This window comes from Nannospalax galili, unplaced genomic scaffold (genome assembly GCF_000622305.1).
Source record: "Nannospalax galili isolate Female #2095 unplaced genomic scaffold, S.galili_v1.0 scaffold7, whole genome shotgun sequence".
Taxonomy (NCBI): domain Eukaryota; kingdom Metazoa; phylum Chordata; class Mammalia; order Rodentia; family Spalacidae; genus Nannospalax; species Nannospalax galili.
Genome location: NW_008359081.1, coordinates 10656714 through 10672281, shown reverse-complemented (window position 1 = coordinate 10672281; position 15568 = coordinate 10656714). Strand labels below are relative to the sequence as shown.

The following is a 15568-nucleotide window of genomic DNA, read 5'->3' as shown; positions in this document are numbered from 1 at the left end:
GAAAAACTGAGGGAATATTTTCTTATTTCTTGCATGCTTTTTGCTTACATTTATAAAAATCTAATAATATGCAAGAATTTGGGTAATTCATAAATGTGAACTCCAACCCTCATAAAGTTGACTCAATAAAATTATCTAAATGAATCCAGTTCACTCATGTGTAGAGAGATACTTATTTGAACTCAGATCTGTGTAAGTTCAGATTTCTATTTTTAATATCTATATATTTCTGTCCACATCTTTATCCTAACATGGTAATCTTTTTTATCCATTACTATATATTGATCTTATAGATTCATAGAAAAATCATTAAATACTAAATCCTGTATATTTCACAGTGGTATGGATTTGTAAAAAATTGACTGTTCTTTTGGGGTTCAATTTCTTTTTTAGTGATATTTAGCATTTCATCTTATATTTCACAGCAGACTTGTGGGCAATGATCAGCATAACCAATTAAAACCTATATTTTGGATTATAACCAATACCACAAAACCTTTTGGTGCTTGCTAATTATTTGTTTTATCATTTTTCAAAATTAGCAGATACTAGCCATACTGAAAATTAATTTGTAGTCTTCTCTAATTTATAAGACTGTATAAGGTTTCCCTTTCTCAGGAGCAAAGAAACATTTTTATGTATTGTTCCATTATTATTTAAAGACATGTAAGACTAAGTTCACATTAGTCCTTGAGTACCTTTAACTTACATTAGCATTGCTTATTTCCCTACTTAATATCTGGTTTATATAGTCTTCCCACACATCATGGTCTCCTGTCTAAGTGATTATTGAAGTTTAACATTTGCTGAAAACATTTCTCTTAAACATCTGCTTTTTTGGACTATGCCATAATTTTGAGATATTATCTAATATAACTTAAAAATTCTCTCCTGTATATTTTTAAATTATGCCATCTCGTTTTCTAAAGCAATTTAAACACGTTTTCATAAACTTTTCCTTAAACCAAGTAACTATACATTTGAAGACTTAGGTTTTTCTGATTTATATTTTGTTAAAAAAAAAAGAGGTTCATATAATTAGCATATTTACTTAGTGGAAATTTCCAAATATTTATTGGTATAATGTTATATTACTGACCAAAAATAAATTAGCATAAACACCATATGACATCACACATTCATATCTCAGAAAACCGTGGACTTCTTGTACATGCAGATATATGGTGCCCTGTGTCTATTATTTTAGTACTTTCTTCTCATTATATCTCTTTGAAAATATATTAGCCAGAGCAAAAAGGAAAGGACTATTGTCAATAGCATTCACATTTTTTTTCTGATGTCATCCTTGGTGATGTCATATTCTGAAATTACGAAAGTAAGTTTCATATTTCAAAGGAATTTTCTTGATTGGAACGATTGCTTTGAAATTAGAATGTCTCAACAAAGTAAAAGAAGATAAAATAACATAGCTTTTGAATTCCAGTCCATATTTTCAGTCTTTATGTCCAAGTCAGCCAAAGAACAGGCCTTATGTTTGCTCGATATTTCATACAGACATTTTAAGAACTTAGTTTTCATTTATATCTTATTCCAGCAATTTAAATGAGATGAACATTAATGAAAATAGATACTCTTAAACAACTTGATCTTCTGCTAAATCACTTTATTCCTTAAATATTCCTTTGCTCTCTGAGATCCCTATGTACAAATGATAAAATAGTTAATATTCAACTATTTAATATTTCAATAAAATTAATAGTGCCTACATAAATGTTTATGAATGCATGATATCATATTTAATTTATTTCTTCTATTTGTAATGTCTTTTACTGAGAATATCTTCAAAAATAACTTTGAATATCTTAATTTATTGAACTAACTTTAGAAAGTTTGATTATTTTAAGCAGTGGGGCATCACAGTATTACAGCATTCCAATGCCTTGTAGGGTAACATACACTTTAATTGGCTTAGTTATATATCGTAGCATCAGATAATTGTTATCACCTAAGAAAAGACCATACTTATTTTCTAACATAAAGTACTTAAAGTAAAGGAGGTAATCATGCATTTGTCTTTCCATTTTACCTTTGATGTAATTTTCCTGATGTAGTCTTGTTACAGGTGATTTGAAAGCTGTACACATATTTCCAAGTTTGTAAGAGAAAATTCTTTTCAGAGCAGAAAGATTTTTATTACAAATGCCTTTTTTCTGTCTGTCAGTGAATCAGCAGATTATTTCAGTCTGATTATTTCTAGTAAATTATATCACAAAGAGAACAATTCATTTTAGATGTCTTTTCTTTTTATATTATTTCCATTTTTATTTATTTATATGTTTTATCTAATGACTTCCTGAGTATCAAAGTTCCAACAGAGTCGTCTTATCTACACTAGCCCATATACACACATACACTTTCAAAATTATGCCACTTCCCAACTTTTCTTTTTTAAAAATATGTAAATATTTCAAGTAGTTTCTAGACCTATTTTTTAAAAATGAAAAGGCAAGTTAATTTCAAGAAATTTATTTTAATATTATATATCATATTTGCCATTTATTTTGAATCATCGAATACATAATTTATCCATGAAAAAAACTCATTAAAACTTTGGTCATTTTTCCTTTTCACTAAATATATTCTATTGTTCTGTATTTTATGTCTCCTTACTTTTCATTTTATGACATTCACAATCTTTGATACGTTGTAAATCCGTTTCCAATTTCAAAATAATCATGAACCTTTACATCTTTATTAGTAACAAATGAGTTTGATATTATTATATGATGAAAATTTTATAATAGTGATGTAGTAGTTTCAGAAAATGTCTTTTAGTCTCTGTCTTCATAGGATGTATTCAATATTTTCTTTCTAGAGGGTATTAATGCAGAAAGCATCAAACAAGCCTCTGAACAACTGAACAGCCGGTGGGCAGAATTTTGCCAGTTGCTAAGTGAGAGACTTAACTGGCTAGAGTACCAGAACAGCATCATTGCTTTCTATAATCAGCTACAACAATTGGAGCAGATGACAACTACTGCTGAAAACTGGTTGAAAACCCAACCCACTATGCCATCAGAGCCAACAGCAATTAAAAGTCAGTTAAAAATTTGTAAGGTAAGAATCTTTCTCTTCACCATTTGGAGCATGATCAATAGATATTCCTTGGCAATTGCCAAGATGGCCAGAGCACAGTTTATTATATTTTCACCTCCCGCCTTTACTTAGTTCACCTTTACTTAACTGAATTCAGTAAAGATCAAAATATAAGCAAAGAAATTCAGAGTAAACAAGCCCTACAAAAAATACTAAAATTCTGGCATTAGATTAAGTAATTTATATATGGCTAATTCTTATGGTCAGTTTGCAGAGGGGTGAGGCATCAAGAAACTCTAGAAAGAACTTGATTTCCTTTAAAACAGAGGCCTGTACTTTGGAACTGTCTTTGTAGGAATAAAATCCAGCTCTATGAAGAAAAAGTGAAACCCATACAATAGCTGGAAATAGCTCAGCAGGAAGGCCATATGGTATATGATGTAATACAAAAGAGAAATCTGTAAAACTGACAGCACACATGAAATTGGACATTTTGAGAAATGTTTCTTTACAAAGAGATATTTTACTCATGCAGTTGCTCTATGGAGAAACCTCCATGAAAAGCCAATCCAAGCACTTCCCTCTCCTAGGCCAAAATCACTGTGAAATTTGGGAAAACAAAAAAGATAATCAGAACCCTAAAATAAAGGCAGCCTTAAGAACTAGCCCAAGGCATTGGCATGGAAATGGAGCAAGAAAAATAAACAGCCAACTTTAACAACCTCCCTGCCTGAAGAATTTGGAGTAGACTCCCTACTGACTAGACTTAATTAGCTAACAAAGAAGAAGGTGCTGTGATCTGTGAATTCTCCTGGGTCATGAGTAAGAGGGTGAGCAAACAAGGTGCAACTGGAATAAAAAGGGGCCCCAAAAGCAATTAGAAGAGCAGTCTAGTCAAGTGATGCAAACTGAGGGCATATCATAATGAAAAGAACTTGAGCTTTTCTGATCCTTAGGCATGACCTTTGCAGTATCCATGGGAAATTGAAAATTCAGTAGAAGATAGGAAAAAATTTCTAGGATGAAACTTTAATGACATAGAAATGTTGTATTAGCTATTTTTCCGTAGCTGTGAGAAAATACCATAACGAAAAGCAGCTCGAGACTTTCTTTTGGCTTATGGTTCCAGAGGGCTTAATATCCATAATATACAGGAAGGAACAATAGCAAGAGCAGGAAAAGAGAGACCACACCTGCACTGCACACACAAAGCAGAATGCAAGAACAGGAAGCTGGTAAAGGCTCCCAAACCTTACAAGCCCACTCCCAGTGAAACATTGCCCTGCAGTGCTGCTCCTCCCAAAGACTCCATGATTTCCCCCAAAAGTGCTGCTAACCCAGGACCAAGTGGCCAAATACAAACACAGGAACCCACGGGGGACACCGCCCATCCAAAGGAAGCATATATACATATATGTATAATTCCATAAATATGTATATTTCCATAAATATGTATATTTAGTAGGAAGAGTGATTAATTTGCATACTTTAGCATGAACCATCTAAATAAAGGGTGACTGAGATGAATGATTCATAGTTTTGGTTCGGAAAAGACATTGAAATCAGATACTGTGGGGAAATTTAAAAATGTTCTAAAAGGAAAAAAAGAAGGATTTGTCTTTATTTCTTCACTTTCTATTCAATTGCTATACACTTTCTATCAAGTAAATAAATCCTGGAAATATACTTTTAGGTAAAGAATAGACCACTGAAAGGCATTGACTTAATTCAGTAAATATCCAAAGTGTAAGATTTCTGTATTTAGACACTTTAAAATTAAATCATAGAACATATTATGATACTGATCTTACTCTAAAACCAAATTGAGATTTTAGGCAAATGTACGAAGTATTCTCTTGTGGTTAATGGAATCATTCTAAGTTAAAATGTTTATTTTTTAGCAAATTCAGCCACCAGGTTCCTCATCCGGTTGATGGGATCTCACTCCTCTTCCTCAACTATTAATCTTTTTCTCCAGTCCTTTGGTTGGCATTGATTTTATAAATTGGTGACATGAAATATTTAAGTTTGAACTTAGTGTTGTTCATACAAGAGTTAACATTATATTATTGAAACGGGGAGAAAGAGGGTTCCCTAGAGGGTTCTTAGTCTCATTCATAAAAGAATTTAAGAATGGACCCAAACAGAAGCTTTTACAATTTTATTGGAATCTTAAAGAAAAATCCTCAGGGCAGGTGAGCTGGTAATCTTGGCAGCTACCTTGAGGAGGTGAATAGTGGGAAAAAGGAAAGAAAGCCATGGAAGCCATGCAGGTTTAAAGCCTGCATGGAAGTCAGACACGTGGCTCACTCGCAGTCACATGGCTGGGAGAAGGAAGCTTTAGAGAGAAAGTGAAGAAATACAAGATGATAGGGGCAACTCAAAGCCTTAAAGAAAGCATGTTTAGTAGGAAAGGCATGAAGAAGAAAAGGAGAAATTACACTTTCCTGAAGAGTCCAGGAAAGTGGACAGACTTATGGAGACCTACATGGCTGTGGCTGGTCTGGAAGTTCTGCAGGCGGCTGAGCTAGTTCCAGGCAGAAAATATTCACTACCTAATTAACACACCAGGTATTCCGCCCATCTATTTAGCATAACTTAAGGTGAACCTGCCTTCCTGGGAGTGGTTCTATCACCGGTAATTGACCAGTGAGACTGGAAAGGTAGGTTCTCCCACAGACTACACATTTTTTTATAGTCTGGACCAGTTCAATTTATGGGGCTTATTGAAACTCTAACATTATTTGTCTACTATTGGTTGGTAATAATTAATGTATGCTATTTTTAGTTCTTTCTGTTCTTTGGAATTTTTTTTATATTAGAATGTGAACTTAGGTTATTTTCTAATGCTCCATTATGTCGGATATTAGAGAGGCTTTTAAGATTTGCCAGAAATTTGTTTACCATTTCCTAAGAATAATATAAAGCTCCTATTTGGTATTATAATATTTAAATGAATATAGGGACCCGAGAGATAGCTCAGAGGTAAAGAGCACTGACCGCTCTTGAAGAAATCCCAGGTTTGGTTCCCAGCATCCAGACAGCAGCTAAAAACCATCCATAACTCCAGTTCCAGGGCATCCTACACCCTCTTCTGACATCTGTGGGCATTGCATAACATGGGTGCACTTACATACATGTAGGCAATATACTCATACACATAAAATAAAAATAATAAAATATTAAAAAAGAATTTTTTTTCACAGAGATCCACCTGCCTCTGCCTCCCAAGAGCTGGGACTACAGGTGTGCACCACCACGCCCAGCTAATAAAATATATTTTAATGTATGTAATTTAGAAAGGAGATACTCTCAGGGAATTTCTGTCAAATTATTCTGGAAGTCCAAGGAAAATAATTCTTTTTCCATAAATAATGGCTAGCTATTTACATCTTTTGATGCTGAATACTGCATTTCAGAGAGAATGTTATGTCCCCACTCTTCATCTTCCTAAACACTTCAATTGTCATAGCAATGAATAAAGTCCTACTGCTACAGTCAAATAACCACATTCCTCTGAAACTTATATTTGTACCTTCTGAAATTTGAAAAATAACATTGTCCATGTCTTGCCCTTACAAAAACATTTGTTTTTTTTTTTATATATATATATTTTATTTGTTATTTTTGTTTTATGTTTATGAGTGTATTGCCTGTGTGTATGTGAGTGTACTGGTGTCATGCCATGCAGGGGAGTACAGAATAAGGTATTGGAGTCCCTGGGAATTGGAGTAAATGATGGTTGCTGGGAATCAAACCTGGGTTCTCTGCAGGAGCAGTCAATGCTCTTAACTATGGAGCCGTTTCTCCAGTCCTGCTCCTATGAAAACACCAGTAATAAAATTTAACTCAAGAAAATATAATTGTCCATTTTATAGTCTTGCCCCTATGAAAATATTTCTAATATAATTTATCTCAACCAATCACAATAGTTCTCTATCTCACAAGGAGAATTCATGCATCCAAAAGTAACAATTTATTTTGTCATTTTAATGTAACTTTCAGTAAGCTGAGATTTAAATTTAGTTGCTAATTGTTGTCTTTTAATTTTCTCTCAAACTAATTGGCCAATGATCCCACTTTAATTTTAATTATCTTGTTTTTTGCATATTAAATACTGAACAATCCAAAGTAATTTTATGACGGTAACATAGATATGAATTATAAATAAACAACTGTGGTAATAATATAGTTAAAAATGACATTTTGGAATTTTTGTTGCATTTAAAATTATATATGCATGAACTATAAACTAATTGCAACTTCACCTGAAATGAGACTCCAAGTTCCAGTTGAGGCTTATCTGGCTTTTGTGACTGTTCATCTGGCTTCTGTAAGTGCTTGCTTACCCACCGACAGGAACAAACATGTGACAGCTTGTCTTTGAGTAAATCTTGTACCAGCCAGTCAGGATATGGACCTTATCTCTAAAAGTTTTACTTTCTTCTGGTCAAGGATTGTATTCTCTAAATTGGCTCAGAGAGTGCAGTCACTGGCAAGCTAAATAAATTCAGCTGATTCAGAAAAACAATGTGTGTGTGTGTGTGTGTGTGTGTGTGTGTGTGTGTGTATGTAGAAGAGTGCCATTGAAGAGAAATATAATGTAAATCTCGAAGTAACATAATTTTAAATAGTCAACATTTCCTCATGGATGGAGGCAGGATAATGAGGGTCACCCTTCCATGACAAGGGACTTTGGCAGTCATCAGTTGATAGGGAAAGTTACTTTCTTTAGTGTTGTATCCACTGATAAGTAGATACCCTCAAAAGCTTGCTCTGACGAGAAGTTCTAATTAAACTCAGTGGGTCAAACAAAAGAAGACAGGAAATTAGTAGGGGACTTGCTAATAAGAAGAATTCTAAGAAGCATTCTAGCAGAAGATAATGGGAGAGGAAAGAGAGGCCTACTAGACTCCAGAGGATGAAGTTGTGCTGAGGGACATCTGCATACACAAATTTTACTCCATAGGCCTTAACATATAAGATGGAATGCATGAAATCTGGGGTGGGGGGCGAAATGGGGTGTGAATGGGGAGGGGATCTAAATATGATTAAGATATATTGTATGAAGTGCACAAAATTTCAATAAAAATTTTCATTGAAAAAAATGAAAGGTGTTAGGTATGAAAGCTGCTAAATTCTATTGTATAAATGTATGAAAGTGTTAAACACTTAAAAAGTTAAAGAGTTAAAAGATGCAGGCAAAATAATTTCACCACTACATTTCATTTAGCCTTCTTAACCAAAGTTATTATTGCTTGGCTGGGGAATGGCTCAGCGGTTAACAACACTCTCTGCTCTTGCAGAGGACCAGACTTTGATTCCCATCACCTACATGGTGGCTAATAACCATCTGTAACTCCAGTTACAGAGGCTCCAACACTCTCTTCTGACCTCTGCAGGCATTGCACAACATGGGTGCACTTACATGTAGGCATTACACTCATACACATATAATGAAAATAATAAAAATATTTTTAAAACTATTATTTAATCAATATTTTATTTAAACGTTATTTATTGTTTATTTTATGTGTATGAGTGTTATGCCTGCATGTATGCAAGTGCACCTGTGTCATGAAATGTGTGTGGGGGTTAAGAGAGGGCCTCTGATCCCCTGGAACTAGAGTTACAGAAGGTAGTTAGCCACCACGTGGGTGCTGGAAATCAAACCTGGGTCCTCTTCAAGAGCAGCCAGTGCTCTTACCATAGAGCCATTTTCTACCCCCAGCAATATTTAATCAGTATTTTTAAATGGCATAGATTATGTTCTAATTTTTTGATATTCTACCTTCAGAATTCAATGTTCATTCTCATAATCTTAGCATATCTTCATTTGTACTAGCCACAGTTCAGTTTCCTAGTACAACATCCAGTTAGAGACTTCAAAGCAGTGTCAATGTGATACTTGCCATTCCAACCAGAGTACAATTGTGACTGAAAGTAGGTACTATATTGTGAATATTTATGACAGGGCAATAAAAATCCTGGATAATCACCCTAATTAAAAGGATAGAAATTGACTGGTCAAAACAAGTCATAAGGTCATATAAAATGTAGATTATTAGAGATATATGTGCTAAATCTTTGTACTTATATGTATATACAGAAAGAATTGCAAAGATATGGATAATCTTTATATAATATAGATTTGTAAATTCATGTAATAAGTATACATATTAAATATGTATCATTCACATTTTACACACATGAATTGAAAAAACCACTCTTCACTAAATGAGCTTAGAATTTTTTAAAAATTTTGAAATTAAAAGGGGCCATGCCAAACATCTTTATTTGATTAATAATAAGGATTTGGTTCATTTATAATCCTTTGTAAACATACTCAGTTGGGAGCATTAATATTCTAAATGATGGAATCCCCAAATTAAAGATAATCATGTATGAAGTTTGAAACTGAACAAAGAGTTATTGGTAGCTTTAAAATGATGGTTTCCAATAGAGTAATGTTTCCTACTGAATATTTGTTAAAGGCATTAACCTAAACTCACAGCACCATCTGAAAACAACTTACTTTGTGAAAATATAATGCATGAAAATTAAAAGTGTTATTTCTTTTTAATACTGTAAATTATGGTGCAGGATGAAGTCAACCGGCTGTCAGCTCTTCAGCCTCAAATTGAGCGATTAAAAATTCAGAGCATACCCCTGAAAGAAAAAGGACAGGGGCCAATGTTCCTGGACGCAGACTTTTTGGCCTTTACAAACCATTTCAACCAAGTCTTTGCTGATGTGCAGGCCAGAGAGAAAGAGCTACAGACAAGTAAGTAAAGATATTTTTAAAAACTAACTTGAAGTTTTCAAAATTATCTTTCTGTGGATAAAATAGCAGCTGCAAGGAATCGTACTCTCTATAACCTCTCTTCACAAGTGACAAAACATTGGTGTTTGAAAACAAGTGTGTCTTTTCTTCTCCATAATATTTCCATACCTTAGGAGGTGAACAAACAAATCACATATGTGCAGGCATAATTTCTACATGATGGGATACATATTCAAGAATCATGGGTTCTGAATATTGTGGAAAATAAAAGAGCGGTGATTAGACTTTCAGAAGGTTTACTTTTCTGCAGGTAGAGATACTTGTGTAGGCATCTTTTGATATTTCTGTTAATTCCCCTCAAATGGTTATTACCTGCTTTTGAGAACTGAAGCTCAGGAAAAGACACATTATTCTTTGAGATATATATTACTTTTTAATCTTTGTAGTTGCATAAATAATTTTCTATTTGTTAATAAAAGCCAAATGTGGAGAAATTATGCAAATGTGTAAATTTTGACTAACAATATTTTCATGATGTGTCTTACTAAGTTATACCCGTACGATGTTAGTTAATAGTATTTACTTGAAAAATCTACCAAGGGCTTTATTTTCAAGACAAAACTTCCTTAGGAAAGTTCTGAACAGTTTTAACTAATAGCAAATGAGACTTTGATGTACCATACACATACATACATATGTGCTCATGTATACATGAAGGACTATATAATATAACTATAGTTTAAGATATTAAGACAAAATCATTTGCTGGGCATGGTGTCACAGAAGTCAGGAGGCAAAGGTGGGGGGGGCTGTCTCTGTGAGATGGAGGCCAGCCTGATCTATATAGTGAGTTCCAGGCTAAATGGTGCTACAGGGAAACCCTGTCTCAAAAACAATAAAACCCCAAAACCAACAAATAAAAAGAAAAATATAAAAATATTTTTCAAAGTCTGAGAAGTACAAGGATACATTTTTTATAAGTGTTTAATTTGTTGACAAATGTATTTTATTTCTTGTCCTTGTAAATATTCAAAAACTTTACCATATAAAATAATATCTAGATTTAACATTTTCATATGAATGAAGCTTTACTAATTTACTAGCTCTTTATTTTTAAGAAAATCTAATGAAGAGTATAAAATACAAATCCTTCTGTCATATAATTTAAAGTGTTTTTTGCTAAGAGATTAATTTTTCTCTTAATCAGGTAGTAAAACTTAAAAATGATATCGGCTTTCTCATGCTCAACTGAGAAAGATATTTTAATATTCTAATTTTTCATTAATCTTAACATAAATATATTTTAATTGTCATAAAGCCATAAAACTAATTTACAGTCAAGGATATTTAATAGACAATATATATTTGGACTTCCTCATTTAAAATGCAGTATAGTTTTTATAAACCTCTAGTTTTCAACACTTTTCAGTTTAAAGGAGTTTAGAATAATGATGTTGACAGCTGAGCTTTCGCTATGTTGCTACAATATAGATATGAAATGATATATGCACTTGTCATACAATTATGATTCCTTTCATTATGATCAATGTACACATGAAATTTATTTATATAACTTCACATATTAGTCTTCTCATTTATCTCCAAATAAAAGGATTTCTACTGTACTCTACTTATGAGAATATTTTTTTAAAATATTGTTTTGCTTACTCTTCTGGAAAACTTGCCTTGCTTAATTACTAAACATTTAATCAAATATGAAATGTATAGTAAAAGTATGCCATATTAAATCACTTTGTAAGTAATTTGATCAGTTATCAAGTATTTTAGTATTTACTATTGCTTTATATGGATTACATAATACTCTTGATGATTCACTCACTCATTAATAAATATTTTTAAAAACTGGTATGTGCCAACAAATTTTGGGCACTAAATTCTTAGTAGGAAAAAATGAACAGCAATATTTAGAAAATATTTTTATTGGGGGATGGAGAGATGGCTCAGTGGTTCAGAGCACCTGCTGCTTTTACAGCCCAGATTTCGTTACCAGTACCCATTTGGTGGCTAACAACCACCTTTAACTCCAGTTACAGGGGATCAAATTCCCTGTTCTGACCTCTGATGGCATTGCAGAAAATGGATGCACTTACATACATACAGTCAATACTACTCATACACATATAATTTAAATATAATAAATATATTTTATTATTTTTTGAGAATTGCACACAAGGCATTTTGATCATATTCACCACCTCCTTTTCCCCCTAACTCCTCTCAGATCTCGTCCCACTTCGCTACCCCACAACTTCTTTTCTACTTTTTTGTTTTTATGTTTTAATTAGGCATCATGTTCAATTTGTGCTGCCCATAAATTCCTGGGTTTGGGGCCATCAATATTTATTTACTTATGAAAAGAGACAAAATTGAAATAAATATATCTAAGTACTGTTATCAAAGGTTATAATAATTTAGGAGTTGGGCAACATGATTTTGGGAACATGCCCTTTGAACCAAGCCTATAGGATTTGCAGGTGCCCTATATATGGTAAATTAGAGAGAGGGTAGTAGTCTAGTTTGCTTTCTGTTGTATGGTAAAGCACCAAGACCAAAAACAACTTGGGGAGGAAGCAAATCAGTAAGCAGCTTTCCTCCATGCTCTCTGCTTCACTTCCTGCTTGAGATCCTGCCATGGCTTCCCTAACTATGTTGTTTTCTGGGAGGACTGTAGAAGGATTTTCGAACTTTGGGCTGGAAAACACTTTGAATGCTCAGAGCTTAATGCGCTGTTTTGTGGGGGCTTGAAAGATAATGCTGAAGGAAAGGCAATGATGTAAGCCTCATTTGTGGAGTTTCAGAGGGAAGTTTGAGAGTCCTTTAAAGACTCCAGTGGGGCCATTGTGTTACATTTTTAATTAAGAATCTGTGGTTTCTAATCAGCTGAGGGTGAAGAGTCAGTTGGGATTAACAAGAGACCAGCACCAACAAAGTCAAACCTTTGTTTTATTGGAAGAATCGATGTTGGTTAGTTGGGGAGAAAAATGTCTCTGATTAATAAGAGTACACTGTGATTGAGGTGAAATCTGGGAAGTATTTCCTCAGGAAGTTTTAGTTGGAGGTAAGGGGTTAAGGCTGGATCTTAAGCTGGTAGCTGAATTTAGTAATTTGTAAGATTCCCCCATGTGGTATTGGTTTTGGAGGTATAAAGCTGTCATTGAGATTAGCTGAGCCTTGGCTCCATGTGACAGGTCTCCTGTGCCTGAAGAGGCCAGGAGAGGCCATTCATGAAGGTGAAGCCTCAGTTGCAGTGGAAACCCCAGGATTGAAGGAGTCAAAGAGATAATTTGAGAGTTGACACCATGAGGCCAGGAGAGACCACTAGTGAAGGTATAGCTTCAGTTGCATTGGAGATTCCAGCATACTGTTAATACAAGGAACTTGGGATGACCACCAAGGAAAGCAGCAGGTGTGACATGGAGTAGGCCCGAGACTTCAAGACAAACTTTGGATTGCAAAGAAAGTGGGACCACCAAAGCCCATTGGAGTCCAGAAGACTGTGAGTTCTAAATATCTAACTTTGAGCAAGCCAATCCTCAGCACTCCTCCGTGGTCTCTGTCTCAGTTCCTGCCTCCAGGCTCTTTTGTCAAGTTCTTTCTCTGACTTCCCTTAAAGAGAGATTATGCTTTGAAAATGTAAGATGAAATAAACTCTTTCCCCAAAAGTTTCTTTTTGTTCAGTGTTTTATCACTGGAGCAGAAACCAAACCAGGATAGGTGTTAAGAGGAACAGAAACTAGGGAATTTGTCCAAAATTGATGAAGAAGGTCTTTGACTTGTCCTGGAGATAGAAGGAAGAGCTGGGTAGCAAGTAGTGGAAGGATAGGGAAATGATTAGTGTAACATCCCCGGCTCCAGTAAGTATTTTACAGATATTTATTTTGAGTAGTTGAAATTTCTAAAAGAGTTTCCATTAAGTAATTATATGAATATTTATGAATAATTAGACTGCCGCTAATGTAAAAATCCTCACATATTAGTATATGTGAACTACTAAATAGAATATGGGTCCAGAAAAGCAGGAACAAATTAGGGAATAATTGCAATTCCAAGTGAGAGTCCGTTTTATCTTCCACTAGACTTGTTGCAGGGATGGCAAAGAAAATTATATAGAGCCTTTCAAAAAGTGATCATCTACAAAAGTGCTTTGGAGACAAAGGATCACCAACATTTCAGGGAACTACTGTTTCATCTTCCAAGTATCACAGAAGAAAGTTTTATGACAGATATATTGATGTAAAGTTTATCCTTAACATAACACAAATATTTTTGTAAATGTTTAAATGTAATACAATCAATAAAAAACATATATACTAATAAACAACTAAAAGAACCATCAGATAGTCAAACAATGTTATTTAATTGAGCTCAGATATAAGAACATTTTAATTTAATTTTAGGACAAGGCAGAAACAAGCCTTTAAATCCACTCTTTTTTTCAATTTTGAAGTTTTCCATTATTTCTCTATTACTGTCACTCTTCTGCAGTCCGAATGTGCCTTCACCTATGCCTTATGGAAAAAGTAAAACATATAACTGAACTTCTAGCAAAAAACAATCACAGTTGGAAGTTAAAAAGAAAGTCCTGTAATGATTAAATGGGTGTAATTATCAAACTAAAAATATGCAATTTATTTTAGATTGTAAATTCACAATTTTATATATCTACTATAAATGTTGAGTATTATTTACTGACAAATCCACTCTCTTTATGTCTCAGGCTAAATACATGCTTGTTCATTTTATGTGTTCACGTGTTCGTGCATATATATGTTTATGTATGATTTGTTTCAGTATACTACATGAATTGTATATACTAGACATGTATTAGAAATGCATCTACAGCAACATAATCATACTGTATTATACTTTAACATTGATTAATATTTAAGACTAATAGTATAATTGTGTTGGCTGATAAATTAGGAAAGTATGAGAGAGTTTAAGAGAACTAAACTATTATTCTCTTCTTCCTTTTGTCCTTTGTATATAGTTCTTGACAGTTTACCACCGATGCGCTATCAGGAGACAATGAGTACCATCCGGACATGGATCCAGCAGTCAGAAACCAAGCTCTCTACACCTCATCTTGGTGTCACTGAATATGAAGTCATGGAACAGAGACTTGGAGAATTACAGGTCTGTGGATACTTGAATATCATAAGCAACATGGAACAAAAACCATTTACCAAGAAATCATACAGATATAGTGTTAAAATTAAAGCTGGGCATAGTAGCGCACGCCTGTAGTCCCAGCACTTGGGAGACAGGTGGATCTCTGTGAGTTCAAGGCCAACCTGGTCTACATTCCAGGTTAACTTGGATTACAGGGAGACCCTGTCTCAAAAAGACCAAAAAAATAAATAAATAAATAAAATAAAGTAAAATAAGATAGTAATGGTAGGAATCATAAATTAACAGTTGAATGAATGAAGGTGAGAATTAGGAATGTAACATCCATTTTCTTATATCTATATTTCTATATAGTACTTGTAGTTTATTCATACATATATGTGGATTTTACACGTGAAAATAAAAATACTTTCATTGAATAATTATGTGGTGAATGATGTTTATGCTTTAAATTTAATGTTAAATTAAAATGTATGAAATTTAAATATTAAAATACATTATATTAACATAATTGCCTTATTTATAACTCTTGACATACTCAAGCAGATGTCAAAGTCCAAGTATTTATATAATTGG

At 33.6% G+C, this 15568-nt stretch overlaps 1 protein-coding gene across 1 annotated transcript in view; it reads left to right on the top strand.

Moving 5' to 3' along the window:
- Positions 1 to 15568, top strand: part of Dmd (dystrophin) — a 2373110-nt gene that overhangs the window by 925039 nt on the left and 1432503 nt on the right. Inside the window, exons 20-22 of the mRNA XM_017795501.2 lie at positions 2837 to 3078; positions 9661 to 9841; positions 14853 to 14998. Of these exons, the coding sequence (XP_017650990.1) occupies positions 2837 to 3078; positions 9661 to 9841; positions 14853 to 14998 (569 nt within the window). The remainder of the gene's footprint in view (positions 1 to 2836; positions 3079 to 9660; positions 9842 to 14852; positions 14999 to 15568) is intronic.